We start from the raw sequence: 20654 nt of genomic DNA, 5'->3' as shown, positions 1-20654 counted from the left end.
GAATGAAAAGCCTCAGCAAGGATATACTCAATAAAATAAGCCATCGGAACCTTAGATAATTCAGGAGCTTCTTTCTGAAGATTAAGCTTCGGCATATGCTCTGCGACCCGCTCAGAAACTCCCTCCAGTTGGGAATCACTGTACCAGACGACTGAATGGTAGATAAGACCGCTCGGTTGGGAAGGAAGTTGTGCTGAGAGTGGACCTCCACCCCTGCCCTGCTCCACCTCCAGCCCCTCCACCCGTTCCCTGGCCAAGAGCAACAAGGAGAGGAATGTGAGGTCACCTACCTTGGGCTCCCTCTTCTTTCTGCTCAGGACGGGCCTCTGCAGGAAAACAATCTGTTTGGTGGACAGACTTCCATCGCTGGCAGACCCAGAGTGGAGGACAGGAAACCCGGAGGAACATGGAAAAGAAAGGAGGGGACAGACGCACGATAAACGTGGAGAAGATGGAAAAACAAATAACGGAAATTGAGTTAATCTGCAAATCTGGAGAGCAACATTTCTTTGAGGAATGAATTTCCTCAGCAACGGCTAAAAAAGGAACGGGAGTTAAACTAACTGGCTTGATTATGACACGGTCTGGACTGTATGCTTGCAAAACATATTTTCACGCTTTCAAATGCATACAACTGCACAGCGATGTTCATGCAGTTAGGGAAAATCAATGTTGGCAACGAGGGTCCCATGTTGGTGCTGCTCTAGGCTCTCCGGGGCCGGTTGACTCCTCCTGACTCCTCCATGCTGTAAGGCTACTGAGCTGGCCTGAGCTCCGACTGGGAGGATCCTTGACGATCTGATGCTGGCTAAACTCAGCTGGAGGCGACCATATTGTTGTGATTGCTACACAAAAGGAGGCCAACTGTCAAATGGATACTTCTGAACTGTGTGTGTGTGTGTGTGTGTGTGTGTGTGTGTGTGTGTGTGTGTGTGTGTGTGTGTGTGTGTGTGTGTGTGTCTTTTGCTACTTGTGAAATCTTATTCTGCTCCTCCGAGGCTTCCCGAGCACGCTGAGAATCTGTGAACTAATCCCCCCCTGTGCAGGGAACAGACCACACTGCGTGCTGTGAAAGAGACTAATCTACACTAGTGCTAGTACGCTTGACGGATTAATCGTGGCAGGAAACACAGATTCAGGTTTGTGTGGGCTTCCTGTCTCGCATGCGTGTGCTGTCTTTTGCACACTTCTATTTTTACTCATCTCCCCTCACACAGCCCCCCACACACATACACACACACTGAAGAAAACCTGTTTTCTCGCTAACAAGGCATCCTGTGTGTGGCAGCCCTGATCTTTGATGGTTTCAATATTCATCCCTCCCTGTAGTTACTCCCCCCTACTCACTTGCTTCCTACATAGTTTAAGTGGAGTCACTTTTCTTTACCAGAAGGAAGTAGCTCTATTCAATAATCGGCACACAATTGTGTGCGTGTTGTGGGGGGATGCATGCTTATGCCAATGTATGTGTGCATCGCTCTCTCTCCTACCCTCATGTGTTCATAACCTCAGACACACACACAGACACACACACACAACCACACACACTGAATCCCACACTGAATAGAAATGCCGCCGTCACAAGTTAAGCCGTTTGCCTTTCGAAATGAAGAACAGCGGTTCGCTTATGATGGCGGCATACAACACACTTTAGAGCCCGCCACAAATCTTCCCTCCATCCACTTCAGAGGGAGTAGGAATCTGCTCTGGCAGAGAACATAACAACGTTTGTGTGTGTGTGTGTGTGTGTGTGTCTGTGTGTGTGCGTGTGTGTGTGTGGGGCGGGGTTCTGATACGCCATCCAACACTACCATTTGTCGTTTTCCCCTTCCCATTACCCTGGTGTTCCCGGCCACCATTCAGGCACACACACACACACACACACACACACACACACACACACACACACACACACACACACACACACACACACACACACATACACATACACACACACACACACACACACACACACACACATCCCCGCACGCACGCACACACCAGCCCAGCCGCCAGATCTCAGCAGCAGCCCAGTCTACAGACCATTAAAGTAGAAATGGTGAGAATGGCTCAGAAAATTACAGGCCTTTACTGAACCACCCCCCTCCCCCCTTCCGCCGTCTATTAGCTGTCAGACTCGGTGCGCACACTTCCTTGTTATAACTGGAATTGTCGAAGAGCAATAGCCGGTGTCTATTTTGGAACAAAGGTACGCGTCTCTTGGCTGATGCCAGGCTCATCTGAAGGGAATGAAAGGTCTGTCAGCACAGCGCCTTGTCGAAGGCATCAGAGATGTACAGTTCCTCACTACCAAAGTCCTTCACTCGCCAAACCAGATTAGCCTGGTAGTGGTTGTACTGCTTTTTAATCGCAGGCCCAATCCCGTTTCTTATTTTTACCCTACCCGTCTTTTTCAAGTGCCCCTTCGCTTTTCGAATTGCCCCTCGGATCAGGGTTACATGCGGAGGTGGTTGAAATCTTCTCCTGTAAAATGGAACAACCCTTCAAGACCCTGCTACGTCAGCAGTAGTCATCGATGGTGTTCACGTAGCCACACGAGACAACTTCATTGCCGGACATTTAGAATCTCACAATGCCGTCTTTAGCTGTGGTGATTCTGTTGCGTGGGCTGTAGGCATCCTTTTTACGGTTGTCATCAGCAAATTGCCTCCCTACTGTGGCATTATCATAATGACATTTGCCATTTATCTGATGGAGACAGGAATGCTTGAACGCTCACAAATCGTTCACAACCTATACGTTTCATGCTGTCAATCGATGAAACAAGTCGTCAAATAAATAACAATGCTGCTTAGTTACCAGGCCACTTCTTTACAGAACAGCGGTGCTCTGTAGGCCAACCGCCCGTGCTCCTACCCTGCCAGTCTGCACTAGAGTAGTGGTAATAAGGGCAGCAACTTAGCAGCTGGAATTCAGACGTCATACGCCATCAAAGGGGGGGAAGTGAGAAATGTGATCAGCATACTAGTCCTTTTTTGTTATACTTGTAGAGAACTTAAATGACATGGTCTAAGACATTGAAACAACATTAAACTAAGGTAAGATCATAATTTCTAATCATTTCCATTTGTGGTTTTCTTTTGCTGCTTCTGCAGCGTTGGCCACCATCTCGCCACTGATCCACAAGGCTTTCTGTGAGTTGTCTGATGTCGGTTTTGGGTATGTCTCAGAAAAGCTACTGTTTGGAGAGACTTGGCCTTACCTCTCTATCCAAAACAAGGATTGGAACATCCTTTCCCTACAGATAACATAGGGGTAGGGCTAAGTGGCAGGGGCAAGGGGTGAATTGGCATTGGGCCACAGTGACGGTCTCAAATAGGCTCCACAGGGCCAGATTAGATGACACCACCCTAACCCTACGCCCTCTTATAGGACCAGGAAAAACTCCCCTGAATCCCAGAAGGATGAGAGACCTTGAGAAAGCACCCTGAAGAGGGAGACTCTCTATGTGGTCATGTTAACGAGAGGGTCTGATACCCGGCTGAAGGACCCAGGGTACGAGACATCCCTCAAGCTGTCTGAACTACTTTATGTATCCGTATTCACCGGGGTCTTCTTTGGCTTAGTTATAATTGAAATTGCGTGTTAGCCATTACAGAGTTAGGAAAGCTGTGAAGTTATTATCATTATACTCCATCTAATAACCGGCCTGTTCTTTAATTGGCCTATTCACCAACCGCTTCGATAATTGCATGATTCCCATGTTGATCACCAATTATTGCGCCACGGCTTACGGTGTGTTAAGCCCAAAGCCTATTGAGATGACTGCATGGTTCCCTGCTGTGACCCTCTCTACCCATGGCAGAAACTATGAAACTACGGCACCCGTTTGAGCACGCTCTGTCCAACCGGCCATGCGTCCCCTCCCCCTCTCCTGTGAATATCAACAGAGACAACAGAGCTTAATGGACTACACTGATCATCTGATGCATCATCAGATGATCGCTCCACTCGCCGCTAATTGTTTTTTTAGCAGAGAAACGAGCGGCGTCCTCGTATGTAGGCCGACTCTGATTAATTAGTCATGTTGCGCCTGTTGTGTTGAGGCATTTTGAAATGGAGAACAGAGGAGGGAGACAGAGGCGGCGGAGGGGAGGGGGAACTTTAGTCATAAAACAGACCCTGGGACGGAAATAGAGATGTAATTAATCAGCTGTGCTCCGAAACGGTCAGGAGTACAGGAGGAGCGCTGCGTTGTGGTCAGCGCACTGATGGATGGGAAAACTGGTCTTCAAGTGGGAGTGCTGCTGCTACTACTGGGTGTATGGATCGTTAGTGTGACACCGCCCGACACAATGAGCCTTCTATTGATGAAACCTTCCCCTTATCTTTGTACATACTATTGTGTGTTGTTTTATGTTTTTTAGGACTAGAATGGAGAGAGATCATTTAAAGTTGCATTCCAGAATAATGAAATGTGATAAGATATGTATCTAGCTAAAAATAAATAAAGTAAAAAAAGTATACTTGATAATGTGACATTATAGGACCCATTTGATCCAAGTATTAAAGGTCTGTCTGTCTGTCTGTCTGTCTGTCTGTCTGTCTGTCTGTCTGTCTGTCTGTCTGTCTGTCTGTCTGTCTGTCTGTCTGTCTGTCTGTCTGTCTGTCTGTCTGTCTGTCTGTCTGTCTGTCTGTCTGTCTGTCTGTCTGTCTGTCTGTCTGTCTGTCTGTGTGTGTGTGTCCCACGTTGCAGATTTTCCTCCAATGCCATACTATTTATGTATCAAAATAATTTATAAAATCTGCTGTTAGCCTCCTGGCTTTCAGATTATTTTCAGATGATGTATTCAAAGTTGAACACATTGGAAGTGTCTGTATGGGATGATGATGATGATGATGATGATAAATGAACTGACCAGCTGTCACTGTAAGATTACAAGAGATGAAGACATGCAGGGAATGACTTGACATGGACTTGTTCCTCTTTTGAGTACGACTTGCCTTTTTCAGGCCACTGGAACATTACGTAACATAAGAAGGAACCAAATTAATCATGTAAGGATTTAATAAAGCTATTATTTATTTAAAAATGTAATCCCTTGACCCTGATTTTAAATGTTTAGGCTGCAAAATTATTGGTTGGCTAGTCTGTAACTGATCCACATGTAAGACTGTGGATCAGAAAATTGACGCAACGTTTTTTGACAAAATGCAGTCTACCTGGTTAGGTATAATTCACAACTTGACTTGTCCATTTGCGTACTTGTGGCGCTGTGATTGGACAGCAGAAAGTAACATGTTTCTGTAAGGCAATTGTCTCATTCAAGTTTAATAACTCCAGCAAACTGAGCCATGTTCATGCTTGGATGTTTAACCGGGCTAGGACTGATTCTATTCTGTACGCTCATTAATCCGACATAATTTTTGTACACATTGTGAAACATTGTAAATTCCAAGTAATTTACCTTTTTATTATTATTCCTTTGTTGCTACATTAATCAGTTTATCAAATGAGACGCTGTTTGCTATTGCTAGAGTTTGCCCCCTCAACCACCATTCTTTTTATTTTTTATTCCTCGCTTCTTCATAATGAGGAAGCGGGTACTTCCTCATTACCCCTCAGGGCGAGTGAGGGCCGGCTATCAAGACACGGAGGAAGTCAGTCAGGGTTGGGGGTGCGGAGTCTACATAATGACATCATGCTAAATGCTACGCCTCATTCATGGTTGTATTCATTTGAATGGCCAACAACATTTATCCTACTTTAAGAAAGTTGTACACTACAAGAGACGGTAACCTTGAACACCACCTGGCTGTAGGTCAAGGCTGCCCAGTACCATATTCAGCGAGGGACAGTTTACAGTGCAGGTTTATACCCAGTCAGAGGACGTTTTATTGTGGACCGAGCCCCAGCCACGCTATCCGGGTAGCAACAGAACAAGGCTCTTGAACTCTTTAACACAGACACACACAGGCCGAATGCAAATGAGGAGCAGCACACTGAGGAAACGGCTCAGCAGGAGATTCTTTCCCTCGGCATTTCCCCAAAAAGGTGTACAGCACAACAACAAGGCCTCAACGGTGGGTTTGTTGTGCTGTTTGGCTTTGAGGCAATTATTAAAGGAATCAGATATTATTCTTTGAACCCACAGTTACTGCTTCGCGTTCACGCCTGGCAACGTGCTCTGAACTTGCATCAGGCAAATGCAGAGAAAAAACATCATACATTGTGTACATTGTATTGGATTTCAACCATTTAATGAACACCCATTCCGTTCTCTCAAAGAACAAAAGTTTCTTATTGTTTATTCAGGTAAACTTCTTTGCCTTGCGGTTACAGCCCCCGCAGGACCCCCACTCCCAGTGTCCCTGGCACTACCGTTGCATGTGTGTAGGGGGTTTCCTCGGGGGTGTGTACCATTTGGATTGTTGGGGATTAAAGTGTATACTTAAAATATGCTGAATTTAAATTGTGCGCTCTGAACCTGTTCATTATGGAAATAGAAGTTTAAGTACAATGTTGTTTAGTCTAGCATTTAAGGTTTTCCTTAATTGTATCTTGTGGCTTATATAGTTTGTTATTATTGGCTGTGTACTTATTTTACTCTTAACTATTGCGGTCAATTACAATTTTGTTTTTTATTCAAAGTACTCTTTGAATCAGTGCATGCTATCTGTCAGTACTGGCTGAGTAAAGAATTTAATGCTGCATCTCGAAATCTCACAAATGGAAGTGTATCAATTCAGATCAAATTGAAACGCATCGATTTTCAAATCAACTCACACCGAATCCTTTGAACCTTTAACAAGCGTTGCTGTATCCTATCAGGGGCCATGTCTGGAGATGCTTATCAAATCCTTCTTGAAAGGAGAGATGCGCATCCCTACTTATTTTGCAACGCACAGTGGAAGCTCCTAAAGTGATATTTGTTTTTGTGTGTGTGTGTGTGTGTGTGTGTGTGTGTGTGTGTGTGTGTGTGTGTGTGTGTGTGTGTGTGTGTGTGTGTGTGTGTGTGTGTTTTTGTGTGTGTTGGATACCTCTTGGTCTTGATGACGGGCGTGGGCAACACACAGGTCAGTCTCCAGCCGTACGTAGCCAGTGACTGGAGCAGAGGAACGTAGTCTGCCTTCACCTGCAAACCCTGGACACACACACACACGCGCACACACACACACACACACACACACACACACACACACACACACACACACACACACACACACACACACACACCCACACCCACACCCACACCCACACCCCCACACACACACACACACACACACACACACACACACACACACACACACACACACACACACACACACACACACACACACACCTTTAGAAAACGGCAGCAGAACATCCTACATTTATATTTAAGTGTGCATATGATTTTCCTTCTTCAACCAGTGTGTAAAACCTTGTTATTATGACTGTACTTATAATTTGTCGGCTATAGTTGAGTGGGTTTATTGATTAAGTGGGGTAAAACACATTTTCTAGTGACCAGTGTCGGTTCATGGACCTACACACCTGACTGCCATGGCTGTCGCGATTATTGAATACATGCAGACCTAATTCTAGTGGCACCCCTGCTCTGTATGCATGGAGTGGGGCATGGCGGTTTACATGTATGGGTTTTAAATCAGTGTAGTCTCATCTTTTATTGATATCTTTTGACGAAGTAAACATTCAGTTGCATAACTGCATGAAAACAGACCACACATATTAATCCACACATACACACACATATACAATCATACAACTTGCACAATCTCTTGAGATAAAAGATGAACCATTTCACTCTTGACCATAACTATTCTGCTCTAAGAAAGTCCATATGTTTCCAAGGAAAGTCCACGGAATTCTTTGTACTTCCCCTTATCGATAAAGTCTATTTCCTCTTGACCAATGCAAACTGAGAGCTATTTTATCCTCTAGCATCTCCTTCATAATTCATTAATCGGCCACAAACACAGAAAAGGAAATGGGTAAAAATATAGATACATACAATTTCCTCCAGGTCTATTGGACGAGGAAATGCACTCGGACCGAAAGACCATAAAGCAGCACAGTTGACACACACTTTCACCACATACACAACAGGGCACAAGGGTTGTCATGACGACGAGACGCGGGCAGCTCGCGCCCCTCACAGCCCGCTTCCTGTGGGGCTGATCACCGCCGAAAGACGAGTCCTGAAGCATTAGCGTTGGCATAGTAACAGCCTTTTAGGGGAAGGTAAGCAAAGCGCTAAGACCAGGCCGCCGGGACTGCGCCTCGTTTGAGCCTCTCGTTCCAGTGGGCTCTCGCAGAGTTTAGGCTCCTATTGTGTCCTTTTCAGCCCAGACGTAAACAACGGATGCATTAGCCTTTTGTTTTGAAGATTAGATTGATTTTAGTCTTTGGTTACTCTTTCATGTCGGTTTTATAGAGACGGAGCGGGAGAGAGGTTGGGGGGGGGGGGGGGCTCTTTCAATCCCAAACCACTTCCCTCCCCTTACACCTAAACATGGGTATAATTCAGCAGTAATGGTCTGTTGCTGGGAGAGGAGGTGGAGGTGTGCCAGATGGTCTTGGCTGTCCAGACAGGAGAGAGGAATCATGCCGGCCCTTGGAGATGCTATCTCCGTGATTGCAAAAGCAGGACATCATGATGGAACGACAGGGAGAATGGATCTTTTGGATTATGCTGTGCCACCACAAAACCTGATTAGAAAAAACAAGTAATGTGGTCCATTGCAGGACTTCTTATTCCCATCGCTCTTAGCGTGAACACTGTGCGGGCGCCACGCACACGCCACACATCCTGGGTCTAGAAGGGTTTAGTTAGATCACTACAGATCACAGCAACCTCTGCTGACGTCTGTCCTCCGTCCAAAGTACCCCAAAACCTTTCCGCCCCAAACCTTTAGTTCTTGACCTCTACATCAGCTCCATCATCATTAGTAGGAGTCTTCCTGTCCAGGTCGGAGGGACGGTCGCGCCATGTGAAGGCTGGTGGCTCCCGTCTTGTGGAATAAGCCCAAGCTCAAAGCCACTTAAAAAGATCAAAGTGCAGTCGTGTGTGCATGTGGACGTGACCTCGTCCATTACATCTGAGTACCAGACAGCGCCAACCGTGGCCTCATTCGGTTCCCAGGTGACCCTCGACGACCCGATAATAGGGTTAGGGTTAGGGTTAATGTCATACTCAGGACCTAAGCAAGAAGCATGCAGCAACTGCTTATGAAATGTTTAGGCTCAATACTTGGGGCTGGTAATGGTCTTGGCCTGGTCTGAATGAGAATTAAGGAGTAGAGGTGATCCACGGTGAACACTGAGACTCCTGGGGGAGCAGGTAGGGTTTACACAGTGAATATAGAGACTCCTAGGGAGCAGATAGGGGTAGGACAGTGAATATAGAGACAGTACTTTAAGAAGCAGGCAGGGGTTGGACAGTCGACATAGAGACGGTACTTTAAGGAGCAGGTAGACAGTGAATACATAGAAGGTTCCTTAGTGCGCAGGTAGGGGTTGGACAGTGAATACATAGAAGCGTCCTTATGGCTGGTTCAGACGACATGATTTCAGCCCGATTTTGCCCTGATTCGTTTGTCGCAGACAATTTGCGAGTCCTACACGATTTTGAAAAGTCGGCGACGAGACAAGGTCTTGTAATGTGACATGCTTGCGATCTGCGTTTTTTTGTCAGCGACGTACGAAAACCCCACAACGAGGGTTTGGCATGCCAGAAATTGAGGGGAATTGCATGATGTATCCATTGTTGACATGGAGGGTATCCGGCGAACCGCTGGAGCTCATGGGCAGTGTTTACTAACTAGCAATGCCCTGTTTACACCTACCCGATAGTGGGCCCCGATGGTGCCCGATGGCTAAATCAGCAGCTATCGTTATAACATCGGCAAATAGCGTGGTTGCATCGGGAAACACCGTTACTCTTCCCGGGAACATCGTTAGACAACAGGAAGAAAAGCTCAATGATCGGGCAACATCGGGTAACATCGGCAAAGAACGAACATGTTTGTTAATTTTGGGTCTATCGGGGTAGAATCGGTTACCAGGTGTTGCTATGGGCTAATCGGCTATAATCGGGAATAGAACGGGACTACGGGAGTATAACGTTAAACATCGCAAGTCGTTCGGGAATTTTCCTGGGGTACATCGGCTATATTTGTTAATCTTCTGCGCTTTATCGTGTTTTATCGTCTTTATATCGGCAACCTAAACACACGAAAGACCCTCGAGAACCCTCAAAAAATAACGATTGTGACCAAATTGTGTTAAGGAAGACCCTCAATCTGCCACTTGGGTATAAATAGGGGGTTATGGATGGATGTCCTACTTTTATAATTAAAGGGGTACTTCGCCCATTTAGAACCGGCGTTCTATTATTATAAAATCGCCATTGTAATATAAATAAATATATAAATAAATATCAGTCTTAACCAGTCTCCCCTTTGCCTTCTCCCGAAATGACGCCAAGTGACGCCAAACGCGTCATTTGACGTGTTTGGCGTCATTCGAAATGACGCCAAACGCACTTCGGGTGTCTTCCCTGGCATAAATCGTTATGTTATCGTTATAACATCGGGTATGTGTAAATGCTACCCCGTTAAATTGACCCGATCATACATTTTTAGCCCGATGTCACCCGAATCACCCCGACTTCCACATCGGTGGTCCATCGGCCATTACCGGCCATTAGCGGGATGGTGTAAACGGGGCATAAAGAACTAACTAGCAAAGTAAAGACTAGTAGAGATGCGCGGTTGGCGGTCAACCGCGCATCTCTACTAGTCTTTACTTCCAATGTCAGGCCATGGTCCCTCCTCCACCAGACCCCTAACTCAACCCTTCATGCCCACCCAGCCACGCCTCTCTCGGGAGAGCAAGACCCCAGCCAATCTTATAGTAGGATATACACAGGACACCGTGGATAATCCACGGGTTGGATGGATTGCGTGAAAAAAAGTAATACTTGGAGGAATTGCGGGCGGGTCGCGGTTGAAATATATAAAAAATAAATAATAAGTAGGTTAACATATTGACTAGACAAACGGCAAACTGACATATTTGACATTACATTTTTTTATAATCTCCCTGCTTCTCAAATCTCCGCCCAGCGCTCGTCCACTTGTTTTCCATAAGCATTCCACTGTGCAATCATCCCTGCTGCGTATGCCCTCACATATTGTTGAAATCATATGCTGGATGCTTTATAATAAGACCATGTTGGCAATGTTTGCTGACAACAGCGGATATTTCATAGTGGTTGGACATTTCAGCGAGCCAACAGGCTTTTTTCGAGACTGGGAACACGCAACTCAAAATCTGGATGAAATTACAGCTCATCCGCATATCTCTACTAACTAGACTTCACTGCACTACACAGAGGACCGTCATCATAATGCCTAGCATAGGAACTCATGATCCATTGTTATTTACACTTTGTTGCCGCGTTGATGCTGCGTGTATCGTGACCGATACAAAATCGTACTTTTGGCAGCGACATATTTTTGAGTGAAAATGATTAGCCAGCTGATCAACTGCAACTACCTCAGCTGATCCCGCGCCTGTAATATAAACAGAGAGGCGTTGCGGGTGTCACATAACCATGACAACAACTGTTATCAAAATAATTTCAGTGTGGAACGTGGATGTAAAACATTCCGAAAACGATAGTGTGGACGGAGATCGTTTTCATTGCGAATGTGCGTTTTTATATTTACCCGGGTTAGTGTGGACAGGGCCTAAAGATTCTAGAGCATCGCATTCTCGAATCTTGTAGTGTGGCAAGTCTTCAGACGACACAAGGCCTGGCTCTGTGATTGCATAGTGTGACATGTTAAATCGTCGAGGAATATCTGAGAATCGTGTAGTCTGAACCAGCCGTTAGTGAGCAGGTAAGGGTTAGACAGTGAATACAGAGACGGGTCCTTAGTGAGCAGGTAGGGGTTAGACAGTGAATACAGAGACGGGTCCTTAGTGAGCAGGTAGGGGTTAGACAGTGAATACAGAGACGGGTCCTTAGTGAGGAGGTAGGGGTTAGACAGCGAATACAGAGACGGGTCCTTAGTGAGCAGGTAGGGGTTGGACAGTGAATACAGAGACGGGTCCTTAGTGAGGAGGTAGGGGTAAGACAGCAAATACAGAGACGGGTCCTTAGTGAGCAGGTAGGGGTTGGACAGTGAATATTTCTGACTCTTACAAGGAGCCCGGGGGCCGATGAGGTTTGACACTGAACCTTCTGCCTGGGTGTCCAACACCCTAGCCGTCTCTGAGCTATCTCACCAGCCCTGTCCCTTCAAAACTTCAAAGCGCTTGACAAGTGTTTGCCTGCCAAATGTTTTTGGCTATCACCTCAGCCCCTAAACAGCTGCCGGGAGCCCCAAACGGCTCAGAGTCAGTCCTCGTTATCAGCATCACTGGCAGAGAGACATATTCTCTCCCTCTGGGGAGGGAGGAGGAGCCTGTTTCTGGGTTCGCCTCCTCTGGCTTCTCCGCTGGGAGCGAGTGTGGAACATCAAGACTGAAATACAGGCTTCTGCAGCTCTGACCCCTGTGTTACCCTGTCCCATTCTCTCTGTAGACACAGGAGGCTATACATCAGCCAGACACACACACACACACACACACACACACACACACACACACACACACACACACACACACACACACACACACACATACACACACACACACACACACACACACACACACACACTTCCTCATTCTATGTCTGGTTTGCTTCATATTATATTCCTTTACCGTAATGCCGGTGCTGTAATGCAGAGCCCCTAATCTCACAGCAGACGTGATTTAGTTTCTGGATGGGCCGGCCCTTCAGAGCCAGGGGCCGCTGATGACTTGTGGGAAGACGTGACAACAATGTGGGCACTGCTAAGCTCCGCCGGCCCTCTGGAACGCTGGGGGTTTTACCCTCAAATTGGATTCCAGAGAGAAGACACTGGGAGGGATTCTCCATCTGCCAGACTGGTGCAGATGTCCCCTTTTATGGATTTCTATGAATTTATTTTGTACATTGATGTTGAAGCCGTGTTTTGGGTAATGTACGAGGCAGGGGGGTTTTGGGGGGGGGGATTGGAAGCGTGGTTTTTCAGATCAAATGGATTTCTGTGATGGAATCGAATTGCGTCTAAATGGCTAAATCATGCAGATTAAAATGCATTTAGGTTAACGACTTGTAGGTTAACGACTTCTTCAACAAAACTTTTTCATCCTGTGCAATCAGAACCAATCCCAGATATTATTTCCTCCAACGCGATTGTTACCGTTACAAAATATAATTTCTCTAGCAACACAACTATATAATCACAATTTGCCATGACAAAATATATTTTTTCCTATTAAGAAAATAATTAATGAACAGTTAAATCTGAATCATTTATGAAAAACTACAAAATACAATTTCCCAATGAACAAATCCTTTTAACCAGTGCAATCATCATTGCAAAATATGACTTAGGATCTTTATTTCTTCAGGGGGGAGTTCATATTAGGAGATTTTGTTTTAATTCATATCGTACAGTAAAAGCTAGTAGCATGGCCAGCACATTTCTTATTGTTGAACAAATCCGATAGCGGCCCATCAGCGACCTATCAGGCCTAGGGGCGGAGCTTCTATAAATTAAGTGTGCGCGAAAGGTCGCTGTTATCAGTTTTCCTTTCATCAGCAAGAGGCAGCCTTTACCTGCTTCAAAACATTCCGCAGTGAGCTGAAAACACCAAACTCACACAGTGAGGATGTTGAAAACAGACAACCTTCTGTGGTAATAACTTTTAGATTCAGGGAAACTCCATCAAAACAGTTTGAGGACAGCACTTAAAATAGCCCACTGGGCCATTTAATAGCATACAAACCTGTACTTCCTGGTGGATTACCTGCTCGATCAGGGCCACTGCTTGTACATGTGCAGCTTTGCACACTTCCCCTCCATGATGCGTTGCTTTCCGAGTCTCACTAAACTCTGAACTTCACCACTCCCAACCCGAAACTAAACGTCTCTCCGGTGGAGACCCAACATCTAACATCTGAACCGTGAATTTCTCCTGCCTACCCAGCGGTTATGATGAGAGGAGCGGGGATCTCTTGTGTGTCAGATCAGGAACCGTGTCACACGTAGGCGGTTCGGTGCGCCTGCTTGCTCTGAATTATATATCACACCGCCGTCTTATTAGTCATGAATTCACTGGAGGAGTTATCAAACGCTGAGCCCACGTTGCACTTTCACTCGAAAGCGGAATGCTGCTGCCAAGGTGATTTCTTCCACGGCTTCATCATAAAAAGATGTTCTTGTTGCGTTGCAAATTAAAACATGGTTGATGTACAGCCTGTAGCAACCTCTAGCTAAAGGCTAGCTATACCACTCGATTGATTATTCACCAGCTTTTGTGGTCCTGGGTCACATCGACGGATCCAGAATATTCCCTACTCTATGAACCGTACCTCACAATTCATACCAGCGCACCCACATACTGCTCCCACGAGTTGCCCTCTTATAATTTAAAATGTGACGCTTATCCAAGCCTCACGCTACTACACTATCGGCTACAGCACACTGCCACACACTATAGCTGTGTTCGAAATCGTTCCCAATTCACTCACTCACTTTTTCCTATATAGTGTTCATGATATAGTGAACAATATAGGGAACGAACAGACAAGAATTCGGACACTACGCTAAACATTTCTAAACGCCATTTGCGTCAGTAAATGACGTTTAGAAAACACGACCGCATTGCATTGTGGTATACGCGAGTAAGATATAGGGAACATCATATGTTCACTCAAATTTTGGGTATCTTATTGTCCACTATATAGTGAATGAGATTAACCACTGAGAATTCGAACACCACTACAAAATGGCGAGCACCCTATGTAGTGCACTATATCCGTGATAGGGAACGATTTCGAACACAGCTTATATGTAAGGGTTTGTTTTCCTAATCTCCTCTGGCTCTGGATAATGGATGGCTGCATGGGGCCAGGGACGATCGGCTCCCGGGGAGCACGCAGGGGCCACAGCTTGATGGAGTTCTTACCGACGAGCCGTTCTGTTGTTGCTGCTGTTTGTTCCCGTAAAGCTCAATGAAGGCCGAGCAGGAAGGGTCCATGCACTCCAAGGCTCCAATTGATTTCCCTTTGTCTGCACAATGGCGAGAGAGAGTGGCGAGGCGAGGGACATAACCAGGGCCATCCTCGTTGAGCCCCCCCCCGCCCCCCGTCCTCCATTTAGTCTGTTTACCTTCTTTCCTGCTCTTTTACGCACTCCGACACAATGTCGTAGTCTGGGTTTTATTTATCTCCGTCCCGTCCGTCCGGAGCGGTCGCGGCGGCCCACTCTGAGGGACATCGTCCGATGGGGGATCAGACGGGGGGCAGCTCTTAGAGACAGCCTGTATTGAGTTGTGCTGAAGCAAAGTTGATTATGGATTGAGTGCAGCTCGTCCCGCGGTTTGAGCTAATGGACCCGCCAGACGGCCCGTCGACACGCCGCGCTCTGCCGCCGTGAACCGTGACCTCGGGTCTTGGGGTCTTCCTCTACGGTCCCCGAGGGTCTTCAACAGAGGCATGGATGAAGACCTTTACTGCGTCAGGGTTTAAATAACACTGAAACGCTGAAAACTACTCGATAGAGTAGTGAGAAAGGACGTTCAAACCGAGTGCCATATTGCTGAGCATATTCAACCCATCTGCTCAAAATATAAGGGCCTTAAATCACACCATATGCAGTTTATTTACCTGGTTATGTTTAAGTGGCTGCTTTACTGTGTGATTCTGTCTTGACATTGCCTGCGACTTTGATTTGGTCGTCATTAGTCTTTTTTAATTGTCAACGTTTCTAATGGGTCTCCATCAGCGGTACTCACGGGACACCTGTTTTATTTCCTTTCTCCAAATTTCCATTTGAACTTGGCCTCTCATTTGCATTCTTGAAACATTAAGTAGGAAGAAATCCCTGCAAACCTAAATGGGATTGAACCTTACCAAACAAACGCAGAAACCAGTGTGATTAGTTCACTTGTTAACCAAAATGGAGTTTAGTAGCCATTAGTAGCAAAAAAAACACAACCAAGCACCTAGCCCCCATATCGAAGCTTTTCTCCCATTTGAAGAGCAGCTGTTGATGAAGAGGTCAGGGTCTTGTGTCACGGCAAAAGAGAAGCAGAGGCCCCCTTTTCGAATGCTAATCCCAAAATTAGCTTTGAGAAAAAAAGGACAAAAATAACCAATCAGAACCTTCTTTACACCGTAGCCCGCCGTCTGAAGCTATTCCAAGCCGTAGAGAGCAATGTTATTGATTGGTCGCTCAGCGTACCAGCTTGTTTGGCTGTTGTCTGAGCCTCATAAATCCAATCACCTGTCCAGGTCGGGCTCTGAGCAATGCCGGGGAGAGGAGGAGGAATATCCCGACGAGAGCTGAACCCAAAGCAATCAACATCGTGCCTTATAGTCAGGTTGTTTCATTCTTAGTGTAACCATCCCAACACACCAAAGAAGGACAGCAGACCAACATGGCGCTTAGCATATCAATTTCAGGGCAGTATACGGCGAAGAATGAGGAGTAATCTTGTCTCGGCAAGATATTGTGTGTGTGGCCGGCAAACTTTTCTATTGATGGGGGAAAGAATATGTTTAAAAGTGTGCTTGATGGGATCTTGGGGCGGGTGTGGCGGTGACCCGGGTGGTTTGTTCGACAGTGATGAAAGTGTCCTGAAACCTATTAATCTGTAAAGTGAATTTTCTTTTCATTCCTGGGGCCCGGGATGAGCCCTCGGGTTCTCCGTCCCTTTGTCAGGGCCGTGTGTGGGGGGCCGCCGCTGGTTGGGGGGCCGGCCGGCCCACGTTTAGCGGGGACAAAAGTCTCTTTTCACACTCCGACGGCCAGGGGGCCACAAAGTCTGAATTCGATTACAGAGATAGCATCAGAAAACACACGCGCACACACACATATGAACGCAAAGAGGCACAATCGGCGCGTTCGCTGTGAACGCGGTAATTCAACGGGGCCCATGTGCTGAGGCGGCGTGACAGCAGAAGGGCCCTCAGAAGCAGACAGAAATCAATTTGTAGATCTAAACTGGGTCCCAGCGAAGACGATAATCACATAGCAGATAAGGGCTTGTTCGTCTGCAGATAACACGGCCGTGGATAACACCCCCGCCCGGACACGTGCGGAATAAATCCAGAGATGGCAGATCTGTGTGTGTGTGTGTGTGTGTGTTTGTGTCTGTCTCTTTCCGTTTCTGTGTGTGCTGGGCGAAGCAGATGGATTTTGATGGAGGTGAATGTTTGTGTGTGTGTGTGTTTTATATCTTGATGACAAGCACCTTTATCATAAGGGATTCAGACATATAAGGTAAATACATGATTTGAAACAAATCCCTTTTTTCCGTGAGTCTGATGGCAGGCGTTATTTAAAGCTGTACCTTACTGCTGTAGCTTACAACCTACTGTTTCTTTCTTTAAGATTCTAAAGACTCGACGAAGGGACGCGATTTACCATCCAGGACACTCTACTTGTTTTCCATCAAGATCAATAATGCTACTGCCTACCACACACACACACACACACACACACACACACACACACACACACACACACACACACACACACACACACACACACACACACTCACACACGCACACAGGAATACAAGACGAATGAGGAAGTGGCGACTCACGTCGATGACGGTCCACTGTTCGACCACGATGGCGTCGTAGGCGGGGGCGGGCGTGCTGGGCTCCGTCTCACTGGCCTCCTGGAAGATGAACACACTCTCCACCGACATGGGCAGCAGGTCTAGAGAGAGAAGGATCAGCACACTCTGTTACAGTGTGGAGCGAGAGACGGACACTATGTTAAAGTTACCTCTTATATAGAAATGAAAGAGAGAGAGAGATGGAGCCGATAGGGAGAGAGGATGGGTGGGATAGATAGAGAGAGAGAGAGAGAAACAGATGGGGTTCAGAGGGAGGCTGTGAGAGAGATGTTATGGAATGGGGAGAGAGAGACAGAGGGGGGAGAGTGGGAGGGAGGTGATGGGAGGGGGAGAGAGTGACGGACGGGGGAGAGGAGGAGGTATTGGGAGAGGGAGACAGACGGGGGAGAGAGGGAGGGGGGTGATGGGAGGGGGAGAGAGACAGACAGGGAAAAGAGGGAGGCAGTTGATGGGAGGTGGAGAGAGACAGACGGGGTAAAGAGGGAGGTGATGGGAGGGGGAGAGAGACAGACAGGGGAAAGAGGGAGGGAGCTGATGGGAGGGGGAGAGAGACAGACAGCCGGGGGATAGGGAATGAGGGAGGAAGATAGAGATTCAATGAGAGCAGGAGAGGGAGAGGCAGATGGGGGAGAGAGAGAGAGAGGGAGGGAGGGCGAGAGAGAGAGGGATGAAAGTATTTACTAGAAGGAAGCAGGCTGACTTTTCCTTCTCTCTCGGAAAGCCCTGCAGGCCACAGATGTAATGATAAAGCTCAGTCATGCACACACACACAAGCCACACACCCCCTATTCCGGCAGCACACCCACATCCACCAGCAACACGCATGCATGCGACACACACTCAGGCACGCTCGTGCAGGCTACTGCGCGAGTTGGTTATTAGCGCGCTTGCGGCTGGGGTCATTTATATGGATAAGTCTTACTTGTAAATTACACCGAATTAGTGAGCAAGAGGGAAGGGATACGAGAGAAACAGGGAGAGGGAGAGGGAGAGGGAGAGAGAATAAGGAGGGATATTCAGAGTGTGTTGGTGCATTGCGTTTGTGCGTGTGTGAGAGCTCCCTTCTACCACGGATGGGTGGATGAGAGAACGCAGGTTGAGCTCTGAAGGGCTTTTCTGTTCGACACTAAAACGCGCAGATCCTCTCAGCGGAGACTGAGGCTGCTGCTGTCTGTCTCGCTCACCACGTCTCATGTGATGGGTCCTGGGTCTCCGTCATTATTCCCTGGGACGACCCGACCCTTATGAATGGGAGGAGGGGAGAGGGGGGCGCCTACCCCCAGTGCGGGCTCTACGCTGTGACGCGGCCAGGTTCCTAGGATGTTGTTGGTTTGTATGGTTTGCCCGCTTTACAGGCGCACACAGGAACTTAAAGGCAACGGGCCGGACACAAGTGCTGTGTGTCATCTGTGACCGCCCACACACATACACATTGTCTGTGGTTGTTTGTTTGATGCATGTGTGCATAACATGGGCATATACACACACACACATACACACACACACACACACACACGCCGGGTCCTGGGGTCCATGCTGGCCTGAGTGGTTTCTCATTACTTTCCCTGCATTTACACACTAATACGTTTTACTGGCTTACTGGGACCGAGCCCCACCAGCACACACTCCACATTTCATTACAGACCATAATAATAGAGCGAGAGAGGGAGCGGGCAAGTGGGGCGGAGAGGGAAAAGAGAGAGAGCGAGAATGAGGGCGAGGGACTATGTAGCTTAGAGAGGAAACAGAGAGAAAGGACATGAACGGGGGAAGGAGGGGAGGAGAGATGGATGGAGGGGTGAAGCCAAGTCGGGAAAGGAATAGAGTGAGGGAACGGGAGCGTGGCCCCACAGAGAGGGGGGGAAGAGGAGGGAGGAAACTGGGGAAGAAAGACGGATGGGAACGGTGGGGCCAGCAGACTCTTGAGGAGGCCATTTAGGGCCCCGAGCTCAATCCAACACGTCGCTCAGACATTGCCGCACTCCTTCAAACACACACCTCGTTTTTTTCAGACAAAGACGTGCACACTCGCCCATACACACACGCACACACACACACACACATTCACCCCCCCCCCCCCCCCCCCCCTGAGGTGGATGTGCACTAACAGGGAGTCCACTCTTGTCATGTTAATTTATTACCACAGATCACTTTTCCAGGAAAGATTCACGACGAGTGTCGAGTCTTTTCAATGTGTCCATATTTCAATCAGTCCGTTTTTTCTATGACATTTCTACACTGTCACTCTGATGCCTTTCTTAGGGCCGCCTTCACCTGTCTCTACCGAACAGAGCCAGTTCTATTCATCCTGTCCGGTCGCCCATTCGTACGCACTCACAGCGAATGGCGTGCATATGATGTAAGGATCCTGTATCTATTATTCTATTTAAAGTGCATGTTGTAAAAGTGTAAAAGGGTCTGTTGGTATTGACCAGAGTGAGGTCAGCGCCACACTGATTCTCTTAGGAGGCCGGGGGGATCGATGGCGGTCAATGGAGAGGAGTGGGTTGGATGTGTGGTCTGCTGGTGTGTGGTAACCTTCGGAGCCGGACTTGGTCTTTTGTTGCGATTTCGAAAATGCAGCTTCACTTCGTCTGTGCTTTGTTCCGTTGAAACCCTATGATTCCGGTTCTTGTTTGTGTTGGGCTACCAGCATGAACCAAGATATTCAGGCTTTGTGAGTTATGGGATTAAGGTTGACCTGTTCAGGCTGTGCCCCTGTCCAACCGCGGGAATAACAACACTGTGTTGTTTAGAGGCACAGAGAAAGATCCAGGGCCAACTCGGCATCTCCCAGCCTATCCACCGAGACGCAGGCACGCACGCACACACGCACACACACACACACACATAGCCGCAGACAAACACATGTCTAAGAATCTCAAGGTCACAAGGTGAGGAAACATGGAAATGGCAGGGGAATACAGTGAGTGACAGCACA

At 47.3% G+C, this 20654-nt stretch overlaps 1 protein-coding gene across 1 annotated transcript in view; it reads right to left on the bottom strand.

The window, feature by feature from the left end:
* The window catches only part of rftn1b (raftlin, lipid raft linker 1b), a 94758-nt gene that overhangs the window by 5592 nt on the left and 68512 nt on the right, over window positions 1–20654 (bottom strand). The window contains exons 7-9 of the mRNA XM_030371437.1: window positions 17675–17793; window positions 7003–7106; window positions 291–366 (exon numbers count right to left, since the gene is read on the bottom strand). Coding sequence (XP_030227297.1) covers window positions 291–366; window positions 7003–7106; window positions 17675–17793 — 299 coding nt within the window. The remainder of the gene's footprint in view (window positions 1–290; window positions 367–7002; window positions 7107–17674; window positions 17794–20654) is intronic.

Source organism: Gadus morhua, chromosome 11 (assembly GCF_902167405.1).
Source record: "Gadus morhua chromosome 11, gadMor3.0, whole genome shotgun sequence".
In the NCBI taxonomy this organism is placed as follows: domain Eukaryota; kingdom Metazoa; phylum Chordata; class Actinopteri; order Gadiformes; family Gadidae; genus Gadus; species Gadus morhua.
Note: the sequence above shows the minus strand (reverse complement) of the source record. Positions and strands in the feature narration are given on the sequence as shown.